This window comes from Rhinolophus hipposideros (genome assembly GCF_964194185.1).
Source record: "Rhinolophus hipposideros genome assembly, chromosome: 14".
Lineage (NCBI taxonomy): Eukaryota > Metazoa > Chordata > Mammalia > Chiroptera > Rhinolophidae > Rhinolophus > Rhinolophus hipposideros.
The window spans coordinates 63,564,153-63,581,617 of record NC_138060.1 but is presented as its reverse complement, the minus strand read 5'-3'; the positions used below and the strand labels follow the sequence as shown (position 1 = coordinate 63,581,617).

Here is a 17,465-nt window from a genome sequence, read left to right as displayed (position 1 = left end):
AGCCTCCTGCGTGGCCGCAAGAAAGCACGGCTGACGTTGCCACGTGTTGAGGGCAGCTGCAGCCCGCTCCTCCTGAGTTGTCAGCTCCCACCACGAGCTGCTTCTGCAAGCAAAGGGTGCCTTTGTAAAACTAAGGGGGGAGAAAACGAGGAGAGAAGCACAGAATTATTAAATTTCACCTTCAGGGGGCGTTCACATGACGTGCAGCCCCAGGCGGTGGTGTCCTACTTTTTGCTGCAAACTGCTGGGTTGGGCACCTGCCAGCATTCAGGCGGTAGTTACATAAGGGCGTCTTTTTTTCCTGGAATTTAGGCCTGCTGCTGGTGTGTGACCTTCAGCAGTAATTGCCAATAAATGCACTGGGGCTGTTTACTGTTAGACACTGTCGACCGCAGAGCAGACGGGCAGGCTCAGCACGGGGACCCAGGAGCTAGTGCGGAATCTGGGGAGGTCTCCCTCTCTTTCTGGTCCCCCCCCCTCTCTCTTCCGCCCTCCCCCCTGAGATTATTCAAAAATGACTGAAGTTGTATAATTTAGTCAAGTCAGAATGCTTTTTTTTAAAAAAATGAATTTCACTGCTGAGTTCTGATGGACTTGTTCTATAAAATAGAGGTGAAAGTAAATAATTTTTACTTCTTATTTTGTTTCTACAAACAGATGCCATTAGCAAGGGGCATTGTGGCAGCAGATGTGATGATCTAATGTTCTGGTAAAATGCTTGATAAGTTCTATTTTAGTTCAGTTTTCTTTCAAGGGTTTCTGTTCTCTTAATGTGGGTTTTCAAAGGCTCGGCCCAGCAAACATACTTGCAAGCCCGTTCACTGTTTGCTGGTTTGTTTGTTTGTTTCCTCTGAGGTTATGAGTGGGTGAGGGGGGAACTAAAGACTAATTCAGGGGGATGAGAGATTATAAACTCCCTTGGATGTGCTGATAACTTGATCTACAGGACAGATACATTTCTTGAACCGCGTTCAGCTTCTGCTGGGTGGTCCATGGTAGGAGACATCTTATTTCAAAGGAAAATTGTCAAGCCCAGGTGTGGTAGAGGGGCTCATGCTGACGGCAGTAGAAAACAAAGGGAGGTTACCTACCTGTGCTCTGTGCTACCTGTAATAGGCACACATGGAGCGAGTGGGTACATGGGTGGATGGATGGATGGCAGTGGGTGCTGTTGTCATACCCCAGAAATAGTAACCCTAAGAAGTCTGCAGGCTTCTTTTCGTTTAAGAATGACAAAAGATCATTTTCTTCATTACAGTAGAATTCCCTCTCTTGATAAAATGTTAAGAGCGTTAGGTATTGAAAGGGAGTGTGTCAGTGTCTTCTATGCACATATCTAGTTACTATTCAAGCACCACAGTCATGACTGGTGGCCTCATCTAGGAAAGACCGTTGGGATTCAGGGACTTGAGATTCTTTATGAGTTTCTGTTTCAAAGCCAGTCATTTGAAATCTTTTTTCTGTTAAGTTTCATTTTGCTGCTCTCGTGTAAAAGCACTGGGAAGACTTAAGATCAAAGGAGACCTATGAAGAGGCAGTAGGGGGCAGTAGTTGGTTTCCAAGTTCAAAACCAGGCAAGGTCAGGCGATCGCCAGTCACCCGTTGGTTTCGGAGGCTTCGCCTTCACTGGACGTGTCAACACCTGATCCTGGGACGAAGGAGGGAGAAGGCAAGACTTACGAGGTTCAGACTTGCCTGTTTTCTCAAAACATTCTCCCTTACTGTGTAGCCATTGAGGATGACTTTCATGGAAAAAATTAACTTCTCTAATAACCATGTGGTGAGAAAATTCATTTAGAAACATTGTCTTTTGCTTTGGGTATTACATACTGTATTTATATAGGTATTAATCTCATTTGAATGTATACGGAGGGTGCCAAAAACATGTATACACATTTTAAGAAAGGAAAACTATTAAAATTGTAATACTCAATGTATGCCGATAACAAAAGATGAGTACAAGTCACGTTTGACTTCTGCAATTACAAGAGATGCTCGAAGAGGCTGCCATCAGCGTCCGGAAACTTCTGATTACGACGAACCACTGCTTGAGCAACGCTGACCGAAGAGTCCACTCGTACACATTTTTTGGCACCCCCGGTATTGTTTGTTAGTATGCTTATATATTTCAAAATTGCGACTTACTGCCATAAAATAACCTTATCCTCAAGGAAGTATAGCAGAAATCCTCATAGGAGGAAGTGCTAGTAAAGGCTGTTGGGTGTTTTCAGCAAATTATATGCCAGATCTGTTGTGGCCTTTTTCATGTCACGTCCTCGTGGGCTGTGTCGTTTAGAGAACGTGCCTGTTAGATATTATGAAATGAGGATTCCTGCAATATACCCAGCATTACTAGCGGTTTAGCTGCAAGGAGCCCCATAGACCGTTTCCCGTGGTCTCCTGAGCTGCTGATAGGGGGCAGCCTGGAGCTGGTGACCAGCTCAGGGGCGCACACACAGCCAGTGCCTGCGTGAGCCCTGCTTACACGACCCCCGTCGGTGCGCTTGGGCTTCCAGCCGTTCCTGTGAGAGGAGAGCATTCAAACATGGTCCTTCTGTTTAAATAGTGATTCCTGAAGCTATTCGTCTGTTGTTTCAAAAGGCTTCACGCAATCCTCAAAGAAGGGAGAAAATAAATTTAATTTTTGTTTTAAAAGTTGAAGGACTTTATAAACAAGCCTGCCAGCAGTTTAGGGGAGACCATAGTGTGTCATTACAATCATAAAACATGAGAAACCACTCGTCTCTGAGTGATTGAAAAATAGCTCTATTTCCTATGACATTCTGAAAGAATTCAAGACGCTTCTTTGGACAAAGAGATCTCATACTAGAGAATTAAAAAAAGAGAGAGAGAGAGAGACAGACACCAGTTCCAATTCCATCTTCTTCATTTCCTTCAGCTTTTGTTTTGATTGGCAAGGGACTGTGGGTTCCTACCATAAATCTGTACCTGCAATTCTTTTGTCCTCATCAGCTCAGTATGAAGGATGTGTTGGTAGGCATGTGGCCAATGCAAATAGAAGATAATACTTCTTTCCATCCGTCGATATCGCTCACTGCTCTAAAATGCATCGGCAGTTGCTTTAACTCTGCCTTTTCTTGTGTGTCATTTTTGCACTAAAGGCAGATAGCACAAATGTTTGCACAGTTTTCATTCTTGAGCCCAGAGCGTACAGAATGTGAGGATGGAGTTGAAGTACATCCTTGGACCAGCATATTATTTATATTGTCTCCCCGGTTTTATTTTCCTTGCTGTACTCCTGTCCTTCCTCCCACTTCGTGCCCCCCACTCCCACAGGAAGCTAAACTCTCCAGAAAGGCTAGTGGGTTGTGCTCCGTCTGAAAGGTCTTCTGTCCAGAACCGAGTGAGCAGACCTCCACATGCCTCGTCGTCCTTGGTGAACTAGCTCAACCTGCGTGCTTAACAAGATCCCCTGTATCTTGACTTCATTTCACCTGTGGGGAAATAAAAAAAAAAAAAAAAGTCATTCAGCTACATAGTAAGCCTTAGATGAAGAGCATTTTTTCCATCTTGGGGATCAGACCACCATGGGGCGGCGGTGGGCTGGGCTGAGACAGCACCTGCCTCACTACACCGCACACTCGCCTCGGGCTGCGCGGCGGCGCTGGAGCCCGGGAAGGAGGCCAAGGTCACTGAGTTGCAGCGTGAGCCTTGCCCTCATTCTGGGCCCCAGACTGCACCTTGGACCAGCCAGCCGCGCCTGGTGCGTGACTTGGGTCCCGGCGGCGCGGGTGGGGCCTGGTGGTTACATCTGACGTCAGCTCCCTGCTCCGAGCACGTGCCCTCTGGGGGACAGAGTCGTGGCACTGTCTCCACCTGGAGCTGAGGACATTTCTCCAGCCACGCCTTCTCTGAGCCGCCACACGCACCCTCACAATTACCTTTGGGGGCATCTTCATTTGTCATACCGTGTTTCCCCAAAAATAAGCTCTAACCAAAAAATAAGCCCTAGCATGATTTTTCAAGATGATATCCCCAGAATGTAAGCCCTAATGCATCTTTTGGGCAAAAGTTAATCTAAGACCCACTCTTATTTTCAGGGAAACATGGTACATGGGTTGGAAATAATGAAATCGAGGAAGGTGGAGGAGGGGATGTGCTCATTGTCTGGTAGGAGTGGGGCCAGGGCACCCAGTCCAGGGCGCTCCTGAGGGAAAGGCACAGGGGGGATGACCCTTTCCCTTCCCAGGGGAGGAGTCCAGAGCCTCGGGTCTCAAGCTGAGGCAGGCACAGGGTGCCTGAAAAGGGGAGCCCAGGATGATGCTTGTCTCGAGGGTGGTGGTGCAGGGTGTTCTCCGCTCAGACTGCCCCCAGGGCCCCTCTTGCCATCACCCACCCCCTTCTCTCTCTCCGAGCCTCTGTTGGGGTGCGGTATCTTGCTTTTCCTCTCTCTGGATGAATAAAACACAGACGTGTGGTGGCTCTTCCCTGGGCATCTTTTGTAAAAGACAGATTTCCTCCTTGGTCATGGTAGTCGGTTTCATTTGTCCCCTGACTTGGCACGTCTCCCCGTGTCAGGCCAGCTGTCTCTCCCAGCACCAGTACCTTCAGTCCCATTTAACAGAGAATGTCTCGCCCCTCAGCTGCTGAAGCCCCTTCACAGGTGGGACAACCAGGTCAGCTTGTCTTTGACCTGTCTTCTTTGTCCCGCCCTTGAATGTTGGTGTCCGGACGTCTTTGTGGCCTGCAGGATGCATGTGCCATAACTAACCTGCCTCGTTTTACTCCCAACCAGCTGCCACAAGCGCCGGACCCTGAGAACTCCACAGAGGTGTGTGCTGCTCACCGATATTTGCAATGCCAGCAAATATGGGTGCTCCTCACTTGTCCTAAGTGTCTGAGTTGTCGTGGAGACGTGCCTGTCCCGGTGGGAGGAGGGGAGGGAGGTCTCTGGCCGGGCTGGAAACTGATTGTTGCTGTCATTGAGGGGGCTCTGGGGGCAGCAGCAAACCCTCTGAGCAGCTAGAGCTGAACCCAAGGCCCCGCAGGTGAGGGGTGGCTCTCTGCAGGCCTCACCCGGAGCTGTCCTCTCGGTCTTGAGGGGTTCTGTTGAGAAATTCCGGAATGCCAAGCCCTTTCTGTTGCCATATGAACTAGACTCTGGGTCCGGTGCCAAGATCACATGAATGTGAGGTTCTCAGGATGAAGGTACAGTTTTGGTGAAAGCTGCCCGTAGAGTTGTGTTTTCACAGTGGGGTCTGTCCTCTGTCAGTAGCTACACTTACTAAATGAGGGGCTAGAATTAATTGAGGCATCTCAAGCCATAGAGAAGCTTTTTGGGGAGGCATCTTGTCAAGGATCCAAACTGGTTCTCAGAGGCTGATCTCAGATCGCAGGGCTGGAAGCCAGAAGGAGGTGCACGGCCCTTGGAAGAGTCTGGGAACCTTAAGGACCAAACAGATAACCAACTGGCAGAGCTGCGGTGGGCGGGCAGCTCCGTAGCGACACCGACCAGGGCCCTTCATCGTTGGCGGCTTTGATTAGCATGCCACACTGCTGCTGGGGACAGCCGGCGTCCCATGACTGTGTGTGCTCAGTGGTGTCCCAGTGACGTTCTCACACGTGTGCTGTGCGGGCCTGCTTGTCTGAGCCAGAAGGACCTGCCCCGTTGAGTGTTGCATTATAACCCCTTGGGGTTCCTGTAAAAATACATAATATAGGACTTCCTTTTCATAATCTTGGCAAAAAAAATAATGTTGACCAAAGTCACATGCCCGCTTGTTTTCAGCAGTGCCCAAGGGTTGGGGGACGGGCTGCCTGTCAAACCGTGTGCAGTGATGGGGCATTGACGTTTAGCTGAGGCAGAGCAGAAGGCGTCCCGTCCCCTTCGTGTGGGTCCCGGCTGTCTGCGAGCGCCCGTTGTGTGTCTGTGACGGATGCTGGTGGTGGCAGTGTCCCTAGTGTGCACTCAAAATGGAATTTCTGCGTGCTTGACAGGAGCAGGAGGCGAGTCCACCCCTGAGGCAACTGGAAGACCATAAAAGGGTACGTACGTAGTTCTGGGTGCTGGGTGCTGGCTCAGCCACACACTGTGACTAAAGACCACTTTTGTTGTTGTTGATACGGCTAAGCATTCATTGGCTCAGGACCAGTCACAGCCACTTGTATAAATCAAACGGACCCACAATTCCACCTGTTAGCCACCTGCTGTAAGCACAACACCCAGCCAGTCTCCAGACAGGGCCCGGGTCAGGCTCACAGGTCCTGTCTTCTGTCTGGCTTTCTATTTAGGCGAAGCCTTAAAATTATTTTCTCTGTGAGTAACTGGTGATCGCTCTGGATAATTTGTAATAAAGCATAAATGACAGGAAGTTTCCTAGTTACAGCACCTATCCCTGAAAGCGACTTACTGTTTCCTTCTGCCCACTTTCTGACACGTGAGGATGCGTGTCAGCACACACGCACCATCATTGTCATCGGGTCCTTCTCAGCGTACAGCTTTCATCATGCGCTGTGACATCTGAGCATTTTCTTTGAAAGTCTCTGAAAGTCATCAGCTGCCGAAAGTTCCACAGATTAACAAGTGGTTAATGTGATTTTGTCCTTAGGCAGGAAACGAGCCGGTGTGTCTCCCTCTGGATAGGTTCCTGGGAGGGAATCCCCAGGCCAAAGGCAGATACTTCCTTAAGGCGCTGTGTGTCGCTGAGGCTGTTTTCTAGGAAGCTGTGCTTGTCGTCAGCACGCTGACTGGCGCTGATTGCACGTTACCTGTGTTTGGAAGGTAACCCGATGTCCTGGGTTTCTGAGCAGCTGTATTGTGCCGACTACTATGCTCAGACTTCTCCATATGTTAACGCACCGATTTTACTGCTGATGTTGACCCAGCGACACGGCCTTCGTCCCCATTTCACAAATGAGGAAACAGTCTCCGGAAGGTTAGGTGCCCTCCCCAGCGTCATGGCGTTAGGAAATGAGTAGTCATTGGAATTGTCCGTGTCCCGGAGGATTCATGCCTGGGATAAACGGGTAGCCAGTGGTTCTGCTCCAACGGCCAGACCCTGTCCCATGCCACCACGTCCCAAACCCTGTTCGTTGTCTGACAAATTGTGATTTCTCAGGCGATGACCAAAGAGTGACTCCCAAGAGGTTGGCATTTAGCCCTTCCCCTCGACCATCCTACGTGTCCAGCAGCTGCGACCACGGGCACAGGGCCTTCATGCATTTCCCATCCTCGCCTGTCCTAGGTGCCAGAAGCACTGGTGCCTCACGCCCCAGCCCCCAGGAGACGCGGTACTGAACCCTGCCTGAGACATGTGATTACAGACAGGGTCGAGTCTCCCTTTGTGAGGCCCTACCTGTGTGGCTCCGGGCAAGGCGTTTCGCCTCCCTGTGCCCCCTGTTTCCTCTGCTGTAAAGTGGGGATGATAATAGAGCTGAAGCAGGACCACAGTGAGGAACCTTAACCACTGTCTGTCGGGTAGTCACCTCGCAATGGGGACGCTTCAGTGGTTTGCTGAAAAGGATGGTATTTTTAAACTGAGGCCCTGTCTTAGTGCTGACAAAGGCGTGAAAGGCTCAGAAGGTGTGAAAAGCTCACTGCTCCTGAGACGGGGGTTATCTTTCCTGATCTTTCCCCAAGCGCAGGATTTTTCAGTGGCTAGAACCTGGGAAACCTAAAGGTCACTTTTTCTCACCTTTGTTTGCGGGCAATATTAACTCCTTGGTGCCTGATTCAGCCCTCGGCTGTGTTCCCCACACACTTCTTTAGCCACCAGTCTCATTGATAGAAACGAAACTCTCCTTTGAACAGAGCTGCCAGGCAGGAACCTGGTTTCGTGACTCGATGGCAGTGTTGTAAAATGACACATGCTGTAAATGAAACTCTCTGCCTTTTCTCAGTCTTAGGTAATAAATAACGTGTGTGGAATTTCTTATCAGAGGCAAGCATCTGATGTTTGCTTGCACACTGTAGGTGTAAACTGCTGGAAAAAACGAGTATTATTTTTTTCGTAAGGGTTGCGTGGCCAAATGTTACAGCTGAAGAAGTGATGTCATTTGGGAAGCCACTTTTCCTTCTCTGCAGTCAGGCTTTTCAGCCTGGCACCCCGGAAATAGCAAGGTGCTGCTGAGTAATTTATATCAAGATGGTTAGGGAGGATTTTCTCTTCAGATTTTAATTTTTCCTAAATTAATCCATTGGCTCAGAAAAACAATTGTGCTTGAATATGAGTTTTCACGCTAGGGATTTGTATAACTTTTAGTAATGCTGATCCATTTTCTTTTTCTGCCCCCTTTTACCTAAAATTCTCAGAAATCTCTTTAAAAAAAAATCCCACATGCTCCCTGATTTTCTTTTCTTTATTGTTTTTTTTTCTTGCAGTTTAAAATTTTTGGTGTGTGGAAAGTGAGGCGAATATGTGCCAAAACCTTATAATTAAGAGGGGGGAAAAATAAAAGTTTGTGGGGTGGCGTGTGTGTGTGTGTGTGTGTGTGTGTGTGTGTTTTCCGTGAGCACATTTCATAATCTCTTATGGGGAAAAAATGTACCATTGGCTGCATCCATTGCTATGGTAACTGCTAGGGGTTTTCTGGGGAATGAGAGGCAAAATGGTGATGTGAGATCCCTTTGTAACTTGGGTTTGGCATCCTGGCTGCACAAGTTCCTGTTCCTGGTGTCCACGTGTTCCTGGATGGCACATGTCCCTTTCTTTACCTCCTGCTTCCTCAATTGCAAAATGTCCAGGGTCCTGCCAGTGACCCTGAAAACCACACGGAGCAGAAAGTCTAACCAAGTGGCTCCGGCCTTTGGAACTGTAGTGCCAGGGCTCTGGTGGGGGCTTCCCTGAAAGGGGGGGGGCGGGTCGTAGTCACCTGGCCATTCCACCCTGTGACCTCCCCTCTTCTTGCCGTGATGGCTCCATGGTCCGTCTTCTGAGACTGCAGCTTCCGTGTCTCACCCCAGCCAGGCATCTTGCAAACAATGTCCCGGATCAAAGGGGATCAGAGCATTAGGATGGTTTGCTGCCAACCCTCCCTCTTGGGGGCTCAAAGTCTGCGTCTTATTGAAAGACCATCAGCTAGAAGCATCCCTAGGTGAAAAGGGGAAATCGCATTTAATCTCCTATTACCTTCAAGGTCAACATAGGGGTGACCTTTTCTTTCCCCTTTTTCTTTCTTAGTGGGCTTTCTTGAAAACGCCTTTGAAGTGTTTCTCTTGTGAAGTCATCCTTTCAAATCACCGTGCTCTCGGTGACAGCTTGGGGGAGTGCTGATGGGTTTGTAAAGGTGCTGATGACTTGAGCAGCAGCAAAACTTTCTCATTTTCCTAAAACGTGGTTTTCTAAGCCATGAAGGAATATTGTACTAAAGGCAGTTTATTCAAAAAGTACTTGAAAACACCACAAATCGCTTCCCTGTTGGAAGCACTCTCAGAACTTTGAATCTGCAGTTGCTTGCGGTCAGAAATGAGTATCCTGAGCCGGTAGAAACCCCCTCCTTTGCAGAATGACAATAAGAGGCATAATTGTGGGGGGAATGAAGAGAGGAAAAGGGAGATTTTTCTTTTTTAATTCCCTGAACTTTCATTTAAAAATCAGCCCCCCCTTCCTTCTCGTTTGTCCCCCGTCCCAGTTTGTCCCCGGAGTCTTTGTCCAGCAGCATGGATTAAAACAAGACCTGGCAGGGGCCCTTGGCCTCCCCACCCCCCTCAGGGCCCCGCTCCCTCCCATCTTGTTGCGCAAACACTTTGCTTGAAGTCCCCAGACCTATTCTCAGAGCTTATTAACGAATCACCTTAAATTCTACTGACTCATATTACAGTTGCAGGTCTCTTCGAAGGACTCCCGAGTCTCCATTTTAGAAATCTGCAAGATTTTGACACTTCTCCTCTCTGCTAGACGTTTCTCACTTGCCTCTCTCCATGATGTACCAGAGCAACTCCATGCCTTACGGCTTTGTCCCTGGGAAGGAGTCGGGGAAATCCATACAGCCTTTGGCTTGTAGAAACTTCCAGATTGGGAGCTGGTCTGGAGTCCCGCAGCATAACTGCAAGTGAAATAGAGCTGAGGATATCCTGCTGCTTTGCGCTGCTTTGCCCAGGCCCCAGGATTGGAGAACAAAGTTTTATGTTTTTCAGTTGGAGATGTGGGAAAGAGTGATACAGCCCCTGTCCAGAATTCCTTTGCTATCTATATTTTTTAAACTTTTTGTTATGGAACTGTTCAAATCTCCACAAAAGATGTCAGAAGAGTTTTGAGAACCCTCATTTGTAACTCAGCTTCGAAACTATCAACTCGTGCCCCCTCTTGTTTCGTTTATACCCTTTCTTATTCCCCACCTCCCCTATTGTTTCAAAGCAAATTGTTTCAAGTGTTAAATCTTCCATGATGCTTCTTTTTTGATTGCCATATCTGATATCGGCCACTAATTTATTTTCTGTAGCATAATTTTTCTTCACTTGGCCCACTATTTCTATAAGAAAGGCTTACGTTCAACTTATTTCATCATACTCTCTTATTCAGATATCTTAATATTTTCATAGGATCTTGGGACTCAACCCTGTGCTTCAGTAACATTTTTATATTGCTCTGTGGAAGGTGACCTGTAAAATTTTCAATTTGCCCAATTTTTATTGGCTTACCCCCAAGGTACTTTTTTGTTTGTTTTTGTTATTGTTAGTTGCCCTTCAAAATTAATGTTCTACTTTTATCACTGTGTGAGAGAGTGCTTCAAATATTTAATATCCTAGATTGCTGCTTTTTTTATGATCCGGGTTTTCTGAGAAAATATTAAAGAAGTTAACTTTAGAGTTTCCAGATGCTTTTATTAATAATTTGTTTTTTACACTGAGTGAAACTGAGCCAATTATAACTGAGTACCCCTGTGCATATTGAATATTAGTCACTCAGTTATGCATTAAATTCAAAACCTGATTTCAATATCCTGTTTGAATTAAGGGTGAGGCGCTCAGGCAAATTTTGGTCAACCGTTACTATGGAAACATCAGACCTTCAGGAAGAAGAGAGAGCCTCACCAGCTTTGGCAATGGCCCGCTGTCTCCAGGAGGACCCAGCAAGCCTGGGGGAGGAGGTAGGCTGTGTGGTGTGCTAAGCAGCTGCACGTGTGAACCAGTGTGCCCCCAGGAGAGCTGCGTGTGTCTGTCTGCTCAGCAGTTCGAAACTCGAACAGATGCATTTGTGGCGCAAGTGTGTTTTTGCGCAACCTGTTTTGTCATTGGTCTGCCATCAAAACATTGGTCTGTCTCAAAACATGTCTCTGCAGTTAGATACTGGCTACGCCTGCTGCCCCTCTTTCCCATGCAGTGCCCTCTGGGTGACTTCTGAGTGACTCAAGGAACTTGGCTTTATTACATGTCTTCTTGTGGTCATTAAGACTCACGTTGTCCCATCAGGTGACCGTGATGTTGGCAGTGAGGACAGTGAAGCTACCAGGTCTTGTATATTTATCAAGGACCAAGGGCTCTCCTCAGCCTTTTGCACGCCTTGTCTCATTTTCTCCTTCACGTTACCCATGATGTGTCATGACCCCAGTTTCACAGGAAATGGAATCTTGTTCGTGAGGGGTCTATAGTTTGAACCCAATGTATCTCATTCCAATGTCGGGGCTTCCCCAAACTCTCATGGGGCTTTGTCCAAAAAAAGTCCCTATATGGAAATCTTAGAAGCAAATCCTTAAAGGGTTCCAGAACATCGTAAGCACAATTATAGGTAGAAATGGCAGAGATGCTGTGGGTGTTGGTTTTGGTTTTAAGGGGGTGGGGAGCTGAGTACTCGAAGCACAAATGTGAGTCGCCTGGTTTCTTGTCCTACGGTGAGGCTTGGTGGGCTCTGTCGGCAGCACAGAAATGCCAGTGCTGAATAGATCGATCCCAGCGGCCTCCGGGGAGGGATCTTGGGTTTCTCAGCAGATGAACACTTGAAGTGTCTGCTCAGTTCACAGAGCGTGCAAAGCTGCAGTTCCAAGCCGTCCCCAGAACAGGACCTCAGCGTCTCCTCCGAAAGTTCCAAAGTGATTCTCAAGCACAGTTTGTTCACACAACATCTCAGACCGATTCCTCTTTGCTTTCTGTAGTGAGGTCATTCAAGAAATATGTGTGGCCCTGGAGAAGCATCGTGGTGGGGGTGGGGGAGGACAGTTGGAAATGCATCCGAGGCAGATTCTGCTTTAAGGAGCTGCAGAACGATGTGCATGCCATCTTGCACTGTACACCTAAGGGCTCAGACGGTCAAGACACAGCAGGGAGGAGGTGGCGTTCGAGCTGATCTCTGCAGGGAAGGACAGAGGTGGTTTTCCATTTTCGGAAGTTGATGGGCCCGTTTTCCCATGTACGTTGAGGGTTCAGTTCTTGGCAGTAACAATGCAAGTTCTCACACAGGCACTGTCCACACTCACTGTCCATCCCTCTGGGGGCAGAGCCCCCTCTTCTTAAGGCTATTCATGTCATCTGAAGGCCACTGAGGATGGAACTCCGTCTGTTCTGCTCACTCCCCACCCCTCACCCCCAGCTGTGGCTCTATGCCCAGCACTTAAATATCTGTTGAATGAATGAATGGATGGACGAATGAACGAACGAACGAACAGCTACGTTATGTGGAAGGGTGAGTTTGGGGCTAGGACGGATTTGTTTGAAAGAGAGCTGAAGTGATCCTTACAGCCTGTGCTTTCTTAGGAGTGTTCAGAGAAGTGTTTAAGTTTGGCTTCTCTCTTAAAGCAGTTCTTAATAAGTCTGCCCCGAGTCACTGTATGTTAACGTAAGGGACCGTCTTGGCTTGATGCTTGCGGTTGCACACTGGAAAAGTACTGTTCTTCATCTCACCAGCCGGCATTCATATACCATCTCTGCTACTGACACGCTGGGACTCCTGGACGAGTGACTTCATCTCTGTGCTAATGATCAGTACCTTCCACGTGGCGTAGTTCAGAAAGTTAAAAGAGATAATGACCTCAAAGCATTCGTGCCTAAAGTGTCGGTACACAGTGATACACAGTAAATGTCAGCTGCAATGGCTGTGGTTCCTAAGGACAATATTCCATCTTCCCAGGGGCCGGTTCCGGGTCCAGCGCCATGAGCAGGGGGGAGATGAGCCTGGCTGAGGTTCAGTGCCACCTCGACAAGGAGGGAGCCTCCAATCTCGTCATCGACCTCATAATGAACGCGTCCAGTGACCGAGTGTTCCACGAGAGCATTCTGCTGGCCATCGCCCTTCTGGAAGGAGGCAACACCACCATCCAGGTAGGAAGGGGGCGTGGCTGCCGGTGCCCTGGTGGTGCCGAGACTCGTGTCCGAGTAACAGCTCATTCTTAGAGCATCAGATTCTGTTGTTTTGAAAAGTGAATTCTGTCGAACCCTTGCTATGGTCAGTCAAGTCCTAATTCAGACTTGGTTCCAAAACATGAGTCACGATTGCAAATTGATGAAATGCGGAGGATGGGCAAAGAAAATTGGCCCGGGACCTGGGGCATAGTAGGTACTCCATAAAGGTTTATTCAGTGAATGATTGATGAAGTACATTTACAGTTTTCATCCACAATCATGGACAATCCCACCACAAGATGACCAGAAAGGAGTTTCTACTGTGTGTGCTGGTCAGGTTTAATTTTTATATCATTAGACCCTGCAGCTATACCATAATTTCTCTGCCTTTTGTCTGAACAGTTCAAGAAAACCAAACCAATATGAACTAATACGGAAAAGCCAGGCTAGGTTAGTCAAAGATGAGTAGATGATTTTTTGTTAGCTGGGCATGGTATATACTTTGAAACAATAAATACTAGAATAGTACTTAGTGCTTAAAGAAGCAATTTTAATGAATTTCCATAACATATACATAATTTTCATGTAGAAATGGCAATTAAAATGATTCCTTTAGATATTTTTAATACTCCCTTCTTCATGCATTCGTCTTCCTAGGCTCTCTGAATAGGGGTTTACTTAGCTATATACATATTTGGATAACAGCTTTCGTGACATCCCTCACATACCTACAATTCACCCTTAGATATATATTTCACTTGACACCATGTTCTTGGTCTTGAATTTAAATCCAGAGTCCGGACTGATGAAGCTTTGGTTCTTTGTGCCAATTAGGAAAGGGTGTTTCTCGCTGTGGGCAGGTGCGCCCCAGGCCAGGGCACCTGGCTGGGCAAGGGGAGCACAGGCTGATTTCAGCCCCCACTCGCTCTTCCAGCCGGGCGCCCTACGCCTTGCACGATCGGCACAACTGTCTGCATCTCTGGTGGCCCCGTCTCCTCACCCTCAATGCCCAGTAACCTCGACACATACCTGTCGAGTCCATCGTTAATGCAAGCACGAGGTCGAGACTCGTGCCCATGGCAGGGTCCACTGCATGTCTGGGTCGTCACATGGGCTCCTGAGTTGTAGCGCGTTGGGACTGGCGTTTGAATTTGTCACACGTGAGTCTGACGCGAGTGGGGATGGGTCCTGCAGGCCTGTCGTCCCCTCACTGCTGTGTCCAAGGTGTCCAGTGCCTGTGCGGAGATGGAAGCGGGTCGCAACGCTCTTTGTCTCTGAACCACGTGATTCCAGTAACTACAGCAGTGACCTCAGCGTTTATTGAGTGCTTCCTCTCTACGTGGTTTTCAACTCGGGAAGGGCAGTGCAGTGGTTTCCAGGTGCTGGAGCCAGACAGTCTGTGAGAATTTTCTCCAGGCATGGCCAAAGGTGAAAAATGAGGGCAATGTGGCGAGTTTTTCCTTGGCCAGATAATCCGTTTGAAGGACTGTGACCATTTTATTCCGAGATTGTAGCCTCTCCATTTTTCATTTTTCTTTTTTTAGCTCCAACATCTTTTACGAAATGGTGTTGATAGTGGGTGACAGTTCTGGTTTGTTTTTTCCTCAATTGGCCAAATAAGAAGTTGGAAACCCTAAGTCATTCCCTTCCCTCCCCAATTTTTCTTAAAGCTTTGCTAATTTGAGAAATCCCAGAAACTTAAAGATTGAAAACCTAGCGAGGATGCCGGGTGCCTTTGCACGCACACAGGAAGCGGTATCTCGAGAGGCATGTGGAGGGCCTTCCCAGAGGCAGGGGCTGTCGCACGCGGACCCTTAGTAGCAATGCCTGTGCAAGGAGCAGCTGACAGGCTTTGGATGAGGTGGGCTTTGAAGGAGAGCCATGGGTCTGAATGGCGGGCTGGGCACGGGGCTGGGCCGTGGCGACGAGGCCCAGAGGCCCAGCACCACAGGTATGCTCGTGAAACGGGGACAGCGGGTGGGGGAGGGTGGAAAGGGCCAGGCTTTGCACAGCAGCAGGCCAGCCCTCCAAGGGACCTTGGAGCTGTCACTTAAGGACTCTAAATCTGGCATGTAGGGCAGATAAACTGAGGAAAGCAGTGCCCAGAAGGAGACAGGCCGATAATGAGGAAGCTAATTAGCAGTCATTCAGGGGCGAGCTGCTGAAAGCCTGAACTCAAAATGAATCTGTGATCAAGCTGGTCGTCGCTGGGAGAGGATGCTTGCTGGGAGGGACACAGGGGAGCCTTTTGGGGCACAGTAGAATGTCTAGGTGGTGGTTGCCTGTGTGTGTTTTTCAAGCTCAGTGAGCCATGCAGTTGAAATAGGTGTGCTTTACTGCACCTAAGCTATACCTCAGTGAAAAAAAAATGGGAAGAGGAAGAGATCCTGAACCCAGGGGGGCTACGGGGGTGAGGCACAGGGTCTCATGAGTGGAGACTGCAGCACCCCCTGCTCCAGGCCGGTGACTCGATCCTTGATAGCTAGTGAATGTTGGGGGTGGCACCTGACTGGCTGCGGGAGCTGAGGTTGGACGTCCCAGTTGGCTGTCAGGGCTGTAAAGCGTCTGGATGACGACGTCTGAAGACACCGTTAATTCAGGAGTAATGAAGCGTGGAGCAGGCTGAGCGCTGAGGCTGAGGCTGGCTGGCGAGCTGCCGTGTTTTTCAGTGTACCCTGATGGCGATGGCAAGGCACACGGAATCTGTTTTTCCTTCAAGTTCTTTATCTTGTAAAGTAATTATGAATATTAGTTTCATGTTTTCACACATTTCTTACTCATACGCTCAGACTCCAGATGAAATGCCATGGTTGAGCTCCAGTAGTTCAGGCTGTCCGGGAGGCGAGCTGCTTTCTCCCGAGGGAAGCAGTGTGCTCGCAAGTGGGTGCGTCTGGGTGTGGTGGCCTGTGTGCCCTGCCAGGACAGAGGACACAGCACTGAGGGCGTGCACGCTTCCTCCCTCCTTCCCTCCCAGCCTCCCTCTCCCCTCCGCCCCTTCTGTGATCCTGGAGGGGAGAATCTAACCCTAACCTACCACCTCATTAGAGACCTGTGGTTCCAGGAAAATGCATGCTAGCCTCGAGTTGATGCGTGAGATCCCCTTGGCCTTGAACTTCTCTTTCTGGGGAAAATTATGTGGAACTCGGGTTGTCTGAGGCCAGTTAAGGACACAGAACCTGACTCCCCTGGGGGGAGTGATTCAGTTTCATCTTGCTTGAGAGAAGCCGGTTCAAAGTAGTCCGTGACCAGCTGAGAAGTTAGAGTTGGGCTAAAACTGAAGCTGTGGCCATTAATGATTGCCGACGTGCTGTAATCCATTAAAGGTGGGGTGGGTTCCAGCTGGAACTCACCACCCGTTATCACTTCCTGTTCAGAGTGAGGACGTGCTACAGTCTTAGGAAGGGAAGTTGCTCTTTGGTCAGGCGGGATTCCCCGGCAGCACCGCCCCCCCTGCTCCCGCCCCCCCAGGTTTGGCACTTGTTTCTCACAGAGAACGATGGGGGAATGAGACCTGCCTTCCAGCCCCATTTTGTGTGGGATGAGGGAAGTTAGCCCTGGGTTTCTGTTCCTGTGTCTAGTGAGTGTGAGACCTACATGGGGACTCCTGGGTCCTTGCAACTTTGAGTCAGGACTTAGTAGCAATTATTAGATGTTTTCCCGGGAATTCTTAGAAGCCAATAGCGATGGCTGGCTGGTTCCATTTCTGAAGTCTTCCCTGGTCTATGAAAATCATTTTGTAAAACCTGGTGATTGAACAAATGACGGTCCATCCACACAACAGAATACTATTCAGCAAGAAAAAGGGAGGACTCTTCATAAATGCCACGGTCTGGGCACATCTCAAAGGCAGGATGCGGAGTGAAAGAAGCCAGTCTCAAAAGGTGACACACTGTACGGCTCTATTTTCATGACCTGCTCAAAAGGAAAAGACGGCAGAGACGGGGGTCAGTGTTGGTCAGGTAGGGGTGAGGGGAGAATTGGACGCTAAAGGAATAGCACAAAGGAGTTTTGGGGTGATGACACTGTCGTGTGTCCTCCTTTTGGTGGTGGCCACACAAATCTATACATATGTGAAAATTTGTAGAACTGTACACCAAAAAAGTCAGTTTTACTGTGTGATCATTTAAAAATTAAAGTAAAAACCATGATAATGATAACAACCAACATTTACAAAGTGTTTCTTGGGCCAGGAACTATACGTAAGTGCTTTTCAGGCATCGTCTCCCTGAAT

At 48.6% G+C, this 17,465-nt stretch overlaps 1 protein-coding gene across 7 annotated transcripts in view; it reads left to right on the top strand.

The window, feature by feature from the left end:
- Positions 1 to 17,465, top strand: part of ITPR1 (inositol 1,4,5-trisphosphate receptor type 1) — a 295,575-nt gene that overhangs the window by 184,237 nt on the left and 93,873 nt on the right. For 4 of the 7 annotated variants that reach the window (XM_081071376.1, XM_081071373.1, XM_081071372.1 and 1 more), the window contains 4 exons: positions 4,757 to 4,792; positions 5,959 to 6,006; positions 10,917 to 11,049; positions 13,023 to 13,213. In XM_081071376.1, the coding sequence (XP_080927502.1) occupies positions 4,757 to 4,792; positions 5,959 to 6,006; positions 10,917 to 11,049; positions 13,023 to 13,213 (408 nt within the window). The remainder of the gene's footprint in view (positions 1 to 4,756; positions 4,793 to 5,958; positions 6,007 to 10,916; positions 11,050 to 13,022; positions 13,214 to 17,465) is intronic. The other 3 variants (XM_081071377.1, XM_081071375.1, XM_081071374.1) reach the window with 1 other exon arrangement.